The sequence below is a fragment of the Podarcis liolepis genome, assembly GCF_965112155.1.
Source record: "Podarcis liolepis genome assembly, chromosome: 15".
NCBI classification, from domain to species: Eukaryota; Metazoa; Chordata; class Lepidosauria; order Squamata; family Lacertidae; genus Podarcis; species Podarcis liolepis.
In genome coordinates, this window is record NC_139566.1 from 5,726,067 (window position 1) to 5,736,979 (window position 10,913).

The following is a 10,913-nucleotide window of genomic DNA, read 5'->3' on the forward strand; positions in this document are numbered from 1 at the left end:
GACAGCGCCTCAGGATCGCCGGTAGTACGCGCCGCTTCCGGTGGGCGGGGCGGTGTCGGCAGTGGCTCCTGGGAGGCCGTCGTGCTTGAGGCGTTGGGGTCGCGAGGTGGTTGGAAAGTGGCGCCAAGATGGCGGCTGGGCCCATCTCTGAGAGGAACCAAGGTGAGGGCTGGGGCTGGGGGGCAGGTCCCGGCAGCTCCCTCTTCTCCAGGGCGGAGGCTGTTGAAGTGGGGGACTATTATGGGTTGGAGCCCCCCCAAAAAAACCTCCCCTCCCCTCTTGGCGTGGCAGGACCATTGCCTTTGCATAGGGAGGGATTAATGCTGTAGTAGTAGTAATAATAATAATCAGTAGTAGTAGCAGATGCTAATTATTATTGCTAACAGTACAGTCTCTATATAGGGGGAGCTTCCCCGTTTTGGAAGTGGGTGGGTGAAGTTAAAGCTGTTCTTGTTAATAGCAACAGAGGCTAATTACAATTAATAATAAAGATTTCAGCAGTGCGTGAGGCTATATCTATCATCACACTTACTGTCAGGCCAGTCTACATTGGGGTAGAGTCCCCGTTTTGCATGGCGTGGGTGACATTAAAGGCGCTATTATTATTATTATTACTACTACCGCTTAAAAGCTACTTTTGTTTTTATTATTAAATTTAAGCTGCTATTTTCATTTGCAGTAGTGGATGCTAATTATTGCTAATAATTCGGCTTTTGCAAGTGCAGGTGTCTACTGAAATGTTATCAAGTTGCAACTAACTTCAGGCGTACTTGAAGTGACAATCAGTGTACATGTCTAGCTTATATGTCCATGAATTGCATAGGCTAGTTGGAAGGGATCCAGGGGTCATCTAGTCCAACCCCCTGTAGTGCATTCATTTGGACGAGTTGCTGGAGAGATCTCTGAAGAGCCTTCTCTGTCCATGCAACTGATGTGTGTGTCTCTTTCCTCTCCGCTCCAGATGCCACTGTGTACGTTGGAGGCCTGGACGAAAAGGTCAGCGAACCTCTCCTGTGGGAGCTGTTCCTCCAGGCAGGTCCGGTCGTCAACACCCACATGCCCAAAGACAGAGTCACTGGCCAGCATCAAGGTAAGCGATGCCAAGAGCACGGAGCGAAGGCAGTGTGTTGTTTTGCAGCAGCCTTTCTCAACCTTGGGTCCCCAGATGTTATTGGCCTACAACTCCCATCATCCCTAGCAAGGCCAGAGCTCAGGGATGATGGGATTTGTAGTCCAACAACATCTGGGGACCCAAGGTTGAGAAACAAGGGAGCACGTTTGTCAGCGGATGTAACATGGCACCCTCCATGTTGTTGGACTCCAGCTCCCATGTGTTGTCAGCCAGGATGGCCAACCTGAGCCATAAATCTTCCTTTGGCTTTGCTCATGAGCCAGCGATGGTCCCACCTATCTTGCAGAAAAGTCCAGTTCACTCACGTGCATAAGAATTGTCTCCTTGGGGGGTGAATAGTCAGTAATTTCTGTGCATATAAGGTGCACCTAGCATTATAGGAAGCTGCCTTTTCCTGAGTCAGACCCATTTGCCCATCTAGCTCAGTGTTGTCTACACTGACTGGCAGCAGCTCTCCAGCATTTCAGGCAGAGGTTCTCTCCCAACCCTACCATGAGATGCCACTGGGAGTTGAACCCGGGCATGCAGAGCGGGTGCTCTTCCACTATGCTATGGCAGAGCACCTACCCTGTAGGTTTGCTTATTTAATTAGCTTTCTTTACGCACCCTTTAAAAAGGCCCCTGTGGGCTGCAACAACAAAATAATTCATTATAAAACAAATGAAACACTTGCAACCTTGAAACAAGGAAAGGACAAAAACGATTCTAAATATACAAAAACAATATGTGCATTTAAAAACAATTATAATGTAAAAATGGTAGTGGTTTAAAGCAGTCACATGCCTTCCTTCCATGATATTTATCCCAGGTCGCATACAGTGCAAACTGAAACAAGCAAATAACCCCTCTCCGCCACCCAGCAAAGCAGTGGCTCCCGAATCTTTTGGGACCACCACCACCTGGTTCCGTAAACTTATCCCAGGTGCCCACTACCTTATTAAAAGCATTATTTAGAATAGCGGTTTGCATGTCACAGCGAGGAAGATAATAACACAATAAAATTCAGAGCTCTTACGATTAATTGCATGCTTACTGAAAATCCAATTAAAGCTATTTAGTTTAATTAACTGGGACTGGTTATAAGGAACATACGACTCCCTTGCTAGAACAGATCCACTGGTCTGTTTCTGGACGCAATTCAAAGTGCTGCGTATGACCTATAAAGCCCTGCATGTCCTGGGTCTCTGAAAGACCACAATTCCTCATGTGAACCTGCCTAGATTTTGAGATCTTTGGGGCAGACCCTTCTCTCAATACTGCCACCCTGACAGCTGGGGACATGGGAAAGGGCCTTCTTGGTGGTGGCCGCTCCCAGACTTTGAACCTCCCGTCCTCCTTGTCCTTTCTCAGGGAGGTGAAGAACCCGTTCCAACAGGCTTAGGGGAATTGACTGCTTTTAATGAAAGGGCTGGTGTTGGGCTGCTTTTATTGTAATTATTTGTATGTTTTAAACATATTTTGTATATGTATATAGTTTGAATTCTATCAATGCTTACCGGTAACTGTTTTTTAAAGATGGTTCCTCCCCCCCAATGCTTTTAGCTATCCTTGGTTTTTTATCTGTGAACCACCTAGACTGAGTGTAAATATAATAGCATAAATATATAAATAAAGAGTATAAATAAAGAGTATAAAGAGTATAAATATATAAAAAAGACTGAGTATAAATATAACAGCAGCAGCAATAATGATAATAATTCAACGAAACTGATGAACTTGATCCAGTGGTACCAGCTTCTTAAATGATTTATATCTCTAGCACCTCCCTGCCATCCCCTTGGCCTCTTCGGGTCACCTTTCCCCAGGTAATCCCACCAACATCTTTGGGAACCACTTTGTAAAGGGACAGTGAGTTGCCATCTGCTCTCAGCAGATGCATTAAACCTAGTGGCTAGCTTGGGTTCCATTAATTTCATTGGGTCTGCTCTTGAGTTGAACTTGGACGTCTACAATCCTCATACACAAACACTGCATTGTGTTCTTTTAAGCTAGGATTGCCATATGGCCAGGATTGTCTGGAAATGTCGAAAATCCGGCAGTGCCATATTTGCCCAATTTTCCATAAAACCAGCTCAAAAATGGCATATAAATTTTGCTCCAAAAGCTCAACAGCTTTGCTAAAAAAAAACCCCTCTCCAATCTGTCCAGATTTTCACTGTTTGGCAACCCTATTTTATTATTTTTTTAAAAATTCATTTTTACTAAATTTTCCACTTTAACAATCCAATCAAATCACATTAAATATTCCTAAGTATACATATACATATCAAGTAATCTGAATATTCTGCCAAATTATAAATTTTTAATAGGACGTCCCAGGCTTCAAGTTCTGATCATCTCATACTTCTACTGCTTTTCATAGTCACTTCCGATGGTTTCCTCTAATTCTTTCTGTTGTTAACCTTCCTTCTTTCACAGCTTCTGAGTTGCTCCCACAAGCGAGTTAAAACAAACAATGATGTGTTTCTGTGTGGATTTTATGTCTATGATTCCCCTCTATAAGTTCACAGCATCTCCTCACACATTGTTGTTTCTGCCGAATCAATCCAAAGGTCTTTTCGCTGCTGGCAGCTGCCATCTTCCCTCAGTTCCGATAAAATTACTGAGCAGACGCTTTAATCATTTTTTCAATACAGACAACAACAAAAAACATATACAACTAAAACCACAATAACACTAATAACACAATTTAACAATTCAGATTTGAGTACTGATATACCCATAACTACACCTTTTTAACAATTTCCCCCCACCTCTCCTCCCCCTACTTCCCACCACTGTCCGCCTAATTGCTTAAGTATTCCTTCCAGATTTCTTCATATTTATCCATTCTTAATTTGCGTCGATATGTGATTCGTTCGTAAGTAACTAGACGCTTAGACTTGATTTCATGGCAACCCTATTTTGAGCGTCTTTCTCATCCGTCTCCTTCCAGGCTATGGGTTTGTGGAGTTCCTTAGCGAGGAGGATGCCGACTACGCCATCAAGATCATGAACATGATCAAGCTGTACGGGAAGCCAATCCGGGTGAACAAGGCCTCGGCCCACAACAAGAACCTGGACGTGGGCGCCAACATCTTCATCGGCAACCTGGACCCGGAGATCGATGAGAAGCTCCTCTACGACACGTTCAGCGCCTTCGGGGTCATCCTCCAGACCCCCAAGATCATGCGCGACCCGGACACGGGAAACTCCAAGGGGTACGCCTTCATCAACTTTGCCAGCTTCGACGCCTCCGACGCCGCCATTGAGGCCATGAATGGACAGTACCTGTGCAACCGCCCCATCACCGTCTCCTACGCCTTCAAGAAGGACTCCAAGGGCGAGAGGCACGGCTCGGCGGCCGAGCGCCTCCTGGCTGCCCAGAACCCCCTCTCGCAGGCCGACCGGCCCCACCAGCTCTTCGCCGACGCCCCTCCTCCGCCCTCGGTGCCCACCCCGGTTGTCACCACCTTGGGGCCAGGCGTCACCCCGCCAGGTATGCAGCCCCCTTTTTTCCTTTCGATATTTCTAAACTGGCTGGTGTTTTTCAATTTAGGTCTCTCTCTCCCCAATCCCTCTCCCTGTGTCTCTATCTCATGGGATTCGAGAGCATTGAGAGTTGGCTGGTAGCCATGATGGCAATGTTCTTCCTCCACAGGCAGTAGTAATAACAATAATGATAATGATAATAATAATAAATAACTTCATTTATACCCCGTCCTCCCCGCCAGAGCTGGGCTCAGGGCAGCTAACATCAATAAAATTTCAGTAAAAACATAATAAGGAAAAAAAAGAAAAAGAAAGAAACAATTTAAAATACAGGTTAAAAAGCAAAGTAGTGATTCAGAAGAGCTGGAAACCACTGGGGGAAGAACGCTCTTCAGCTCAGTTCCTGCTTGTGGGCTTCCCATTGTGGTTGTCCACTGCCAGGATGGGATGCAGGTCTGCTCTAGCAGCCAGGCTCTTCTGATGTCCTTATGGAGCCTCCAGATCCACAGGCAGTCTCGACTCCTAGGCCCTTAGGGGTATTTGGACCCTGTAAGAACAGGAGGCTGGACTAAATGGACTACTCACCTGATCCAGCAGCCAGGCTCTACTTACCGAATTAAAGAAAGTCACAGAGGGTAATGCTATCAGTGGCTGGTTGCTGGAAACTGGAAGAGGGAAGAGTGCTGTTGTGATTCAGTCCAGCTTGCCAGTTTCCCTTTGGGCTAGAAAAATTCAACCTGTGCTGCTGATAGAAGTAGTGCGACTCATGCAACACGTTGGTGATTGATATACACAGAATAATAATTATACATTCTTTATCAACCTTCTCAGAAAAATACAAAACATTGAACAAAGCCACAGAGACGTGCAAACTACCCAGCCTAAGATGAACTTATAATGTGTGGTTTCAATAGATTTTTCAAATGCTTAACTCAGTCTTTTAGATAAGTTCATGAAGATACCAACAAAAGGTTAAGTTTGGTGTTATTCACAATACCGAGAGATGCTAGTGGAGTTGTAGATAGATGTTAATGAAGTTGTAGATGACAGGGTGCCGGCATTTTGCACCTGTTTCGCCCTGGCAGTCCAAGCTTTTACTGGGGCTTGCAGGTAGCACACTCCCAAAGGATACAGTATTATCTTGGGAGTTGAACAGCTCATCAGGGGTATTGAGAATATCACCGAACTTGCCTTTTGTTGGTATCTTCATGGGAGACACCTGGACCCCAACTCACATAACCTCTGACTATTGGTCACATTGCTTAGATGCAAGGTAATGGGAGTTGATGTCCCTCTCCCTTGAGGTCAAGCTTCAGTTGATCAGTTGGGTGGTAGGCTTCGCTTTAACTAGTAAGGCCGAGGCTCAAGGGCGCACCAGTTTTCTGTTGTTCTGGTGGTTTGCTGTTGTAGCTGTGCGCCTGGGTAGATCTCAAAGGAAGATGCAGGGCAGATGGAAGAAGGGACTTCTGTGGAACCCATATCTGCAGGAGGCAGTGATGACCACCAACACGAATGGCTTTAAAAGAGGATCGCACAAATTCATGGAGCAGGAGAAGGCTTGCAATGGCTTCTAGCACAAGGACTCTGCTCTGTCTCCACTGCTCCTGTGGTTTCCAGCTTCTTGAATGCCAGTTGCTGGAGACCACAGGAGAGGAGAGAATGCTCTGCTCAGGTCCTGCTTCTGGGTTTCCCAAAATGGGCATCTGCTTGGTCACTGTGAAACAGGGGTGCGAACTTGAATAAAATACTGCGGGGGCCCAGGTAAGCCCTGCCCCGCATAATCAATCACACACCCATCTGAAAGCGAATGTCCATCAACTTTGTGGGGGCCCAGCCCCACAAATATTTTATTGTTGGCTCCTGTGCTGTGAAAACAGGATGCTCGATTAGATGGGCCTTTGGCCAGATCCAGCCAACTGTTCTTACGCTCTTACGAGCATTCCTTTTAACAGAGTGGGATCTTTGTTGTATGGAATTTCAGGGTTTCTCTTCCTCCAGTATCTTTTACAGTTCTCTTTTCCACCCTGCACAGGCATCCCGCCACCCGGGTCGTTCCCTCCGCCAGTGCCGCCACCAGGAGCCATGCCCCCGGGGATGCCGCCAGCCATGCCGCCCCCACCCATGCCGCCTGGCGCCGGTGCCCCAGGACCGCCTTCCGGAGGTGCTCCTGGAGGGGCACACCCTCCCCACCCGCATCCTTTCCCTCCAGGTGGGATGCATCCAGGTACGTTTTGCCTTTGGGGGCAACTCTTCCTCCCTCTCTCTGCAAAATAACCACAACACCCTCAGTTGCAGTGGACCTCTGCCTTCCTCTTAGGGCACTTACTATTTTCAATTTAACTAAACAATTTTTATACTGCTTACTGTAGTCTCTAAGCAATTTAACAATGTACAATACAACCGTACCTTGGTTTTCGAACAGCTTAGCTCCCGAACGTTTTGGCTCCCGAATGTTGCAAAACCGGAAGTGACTGTTCTGGTTTGTGAACTATTTTTGGAAGCCGAACGTCCGACGGGGCTTCTGATTGGCTGCAGGAACTTCCTGCAGCCAATCAAAAGCCACAGTTTGGTTTTTGAACATTTTGGAAGTCGAACGGACTTCGGTAACGGATTCCATTCGACTTCCAAGGTACAGTGGTACCTCGGGTTACATAAGCTTCAAGTTACAGACTCCACTATCCCAGAAATAGTACTTCGGGTTAAGAATTTTGCTTCTGGATGAGAACAGAAATTGTGCTCCGGCAGCGCAGCGGCAGCAGGAGGCCCCATTAGCTAAAGTGGTGCTTCAGGTTAAGAACAGTTTCAGGTTAAGAATGGACCTCCGGAACGAATTAAGTACGTAACCAGAGGTACCACTGTACGACTGTATAAAGAATACAATCCGATTAAAATCATAAAACCAGACTTCAGTTAAAATTGCTTGCTGGAGTAAAATCTTCATTGGGCACTGGAATGTCAGGAGGGAGCGGGCTTGTCTGACCTATGGAACTCACTTCCAGCTGAGGTCCAACAGGCCCTTTACCTGCTGAACTTCTGGTGCCCAGCGGGGGCTTTTTACTTCCTTATTTTATTCACTTTTTATTTTGTGGAACTGGGCCCTTGATATCGACTGCAGCACAGCACCTGGGTCATGGGGAACCACTAACAGCGACTTCCCTGGAGACCTTAGTGATTGAGCAGGGATATGAGGGGTCGGGCAGTCCCTGAGGCACCCCGGAGCCAAACAGTTAAGGGTCTTGTAAGATGTGCAGAGGTGTGTCTGGCACCCTCACTGCGCAGCTTTTAGCAAATGCTGAAGGCTTACCTCTTCACCCTGGTTCCTGACGCTTGAGTTTTCAGAACCCATCTTTTTTTTGCAATTGCAAGTACAGTGGTGCCCCGCAAGACGAATGCCTCGCAAGACGGAAAACTCGCTAGACGAAAGAGTTTTCCGTTTTGGAGGTGCTTTGCAAAACGAATTTCCTATGGGCTTGCTTCGCAAGACGACAATGTCTTGCGAGTTCCTGCTGGTTTTTTCCCCTCCCCCCCTTTTCTAAGCCGCTAAACCGCTTATCAGCTGATCCGATCAGCAGATAAGCCGCTAATAGCGCTAATCCGCTAATCCGTCAATGGGCTTGCTTCGCAAGACGAAAAAACCGCTAGACGAAGAGAATCACAGAACGGATTCTTTTCGTCTTGCGAGGCACCACTGTACAGCCATACCTCGGGTTACAGACGCTTCAGGTTGCGCGTTTTCAGGTTGTGTACTGAGCCAAACCCAGAAGTACCGGAACGGGTTACTTCTGGGTTTTGGTGCATGTGCAGAAGCGCCGAATCGCGACCCGCGTGTGTGCGGACGCAGCGCTGCGGGTTGCGAACGTGCCTCCCGCACGGATCACGATTGCATCCCGAGCGTCCACTGTAGTTTCAAACTTAACATTGTGCTTTGATGTTGCACCTGCCCTGGGATCTTGGGGTGGAGGGCAGATAACAAATAACGCTACTGCGAATACTCACTACTAACGTCTGCACCTGCGTTTCCAGGAATGCCACAGATGCAAGTACATCACGGGATGCCCGGGATGGGCCCTCATCACCCAGGACCACCGGGGGCAGGAGGCCAGCCGCCCCCTCGCCCTCCCCCAGGCATGCCCCACCCTGGCCCCCCGCCCATGGGCATGCCGCCCCGGGGCCCTCACTTTGGATCGCCGATGGGTAAGTGCCGACAAGCCTTGGGGCGGTTAGTATCCTTCCAAGTTTCTCTTTTTGTTTAGTGCAGAAACTCCTTTGGGAGGTGAATCTTTTCAGCTGCTTTCTTCCTTATGCCCTGTTCTTTCATTTGCATGAAGTGGAACTGCAGATCTCAAATACAGACAAGTGTGTGTGTGAGGGGGGGGGGTTTAAACCTTTCCTGCTTCTTTTGGCGGGGGCACTTGCTTGTTCTGTGCTGTCCCTTGTTTCTCCCGGGCTGTTGTCTAATCCAGATACCTCCTCTTCTTCCTCCACCAGGTCATCCCGGCCCCATGCCCCCACACGGGATGCGTGGGCCGCCTCCCTTGATGCCACCCCACGGATACAACGGGCCCCCTCGGCCCCCGCCCTACGGCTACCAGCGCATCCCTCTCCCCCCTCGGCCCACCCAGAGACCCATGGTGCCGCCCCGGGGGCCCATGCGGGGGCCCATGCCCCCCTAGGCAAGACAGCCCGACCACAGGCCGGCGTAAGAAAAGGATCTTCCTTCCTTCCTTCCACGGATTCCTCAGATTTATCACTTACTTTCTTTTTTCTCCGGACAAACATTCCAGTGTTTCGTGTTTTTGCTTTCCCTGCGTGAAAAGAGGCTGCCCACCAACTTGGCAGTGTTGAGGGTCTTTGCTTATCCTTCATGTTACTAATATTTTTTTAGCTCCATTGCCTCCTGGAAGACAGAACAGGGTTTTAACGTTATTTTTTTATGACTGTTGTTACAATTCCTCTTTGTGACACCCAACTTAGCCATGTGATTTGCAAATAAAAGTCTGGGAAGATGCTCCTAATATTATTATTTTTTTAAAAAAAGAAAAAATAACAGTGCTCCTTCTACCAGCACCCACCCATCCTTAGGGCTCCATCTGGTTATTTTTAGGCTTCTGTGGTGGATTTTCTCTTAATTAACCAGACCAGTTGTGATCTCTAAGCTTTACTTGGTAAAAAACAACAACAGCTGCTGGGGAACCCACAAAAGTGGAGTCTAGAGGCCTATGCATCACACAGGCTTCTAGAGAGGCGTTCCGCCACCTTACATTTACACATGTATAGGAATTAAGTCACATTCTCAGAGGAAAAGCGGGTATCGTCTGATCTGGATGCCTGATTCAGCAAGATGAACAGGATGTCTGCTCTCAAAGGCTCTTTTTCCTGTGCAAATTTGCATGACACACTTTAAAGACAGTCTGAGTAAGCAGATTCTCTTTACCAATACCCTTTCACACTTTTTTTTTATTTTTTTTACATCTCTTCACATGTAGGCTGTCTTATGAAAGATATACTATAATTCCCACCACACCTACGAAGGTCCAACAGGGTGCCAGGCACTGTCTACGAATGCCTTCGGGGCTATGTGCAGTCTGTCATAGGTGGTTGGCTGTGGGGTTCAGCATTTTGGCACCCTAATCCTTAATGCTGATTTTATTCTGGGTGTGTTCAGTGAAAAATTGCTTCACCTCCAAAACCTGCAGCTTAGGGGTGTGAGTATTTTTTGTTGGGGGGGCCTTTATTCATCCTACCTCTCTTTTAAATCAGAACCAGTGAAGGTGGTGAATGTCCTGTGTGAGTGCCTGGAGGCGGTTGGAGGATGGATGGCTGCTAACAGATTGAGGTTGAATCCTGACAAGACAGAAGTACTATTCTTGGGGGACAGGAGGCGGGCAGGTGTGGAGAACTCCCTGGCCCTGAATGGGGTAACTGTGCCCTTGAAGGACCAGATGCGCAGCCTGGGAGTCATTTTGGACTCACAGCTGTCCATGGAGGCACAGGTTAATTCTGTGTCCAAGGCGGCTGTCTACCAGCTCCGGTACGCAGGCTGAGACCCTTACCTGCCCGTGGACTGTCTTGCCAGAGTGGTGCATGCTCTGGTTATCTTCCACTTGGACTACTGCAATGTGCTCTATGTGGGGCTACCTTTGAAGGTGACCTGGAAACTGCAATTAATCCAGAATGCAGCAGCTAGACTGGTGACTGGGAGCGGCTGCCAAGACCACATAACACCAGTCCTGAAAGATCTGCATTGGCTCCCAGTATGTTTCCGGACACAATTCAAAGAGACCCTAAACGGCCTCAGCCCAGTATACCT

The 10,913-nt window shown here is 47.9% G+C and overlaps 1 protein-coding gene across 1 annotated transcript; it reads left to right on the forward strand.

Moving 5' to 3' along the window:
• The first annotated feature begins 4 nt into the window (after positions 1–4).
• Positions 5–9,611, forward strand: SF3B4 (splicing factor 3b subunit 4). Its single transcript, XM_083477241.1, has 6 exons — positions 5–162; positions 962–1,090; positions 4,068–4,610; positions 6,636–6,827; positions 8,627–8,797; positions 9,092–9,611. The coding sequence occupies exons 1-6, from the start codon at positions 129–131 to the stop codon at positions 9,274–9,276; spliced, it is 1,254 nt and encodes a 417-aa protein (XP_083333367.1). The 5' UTR covers positions 5–128; the 3' UTR covers positions 9,277–9,611.
• Positions 9,612–10,913: the final 1,302 nt, after the last annotated feature.

What these genes read in the sequence shown, in the direction of transcription:
- SF3B4 (XM_083477241.1), top strand. Translation starts at nt 129, where the DNA reads ATGGCGGCTGGGCCCATCTCTGAGAGGAACCAAG. An exon ending in AGTCACTGGCCAGCATCAAG is followed by an intron (nt 1,091 to 4,067) that starts GTAAGCGATGCC and finishes GTCTCCTTCCAG; the next exon opens with GCTATGGGTTTGTGGAGTTC. An exon ending in TCCAGGTGGGATGCATCCAG is followed by an intron (nt 6,828 to 8,626) that starts GTACGTTTTGCC and finishes CTGCGTTTCCAG; the next exon opens with GAATGCCACAGATGCAAGTA.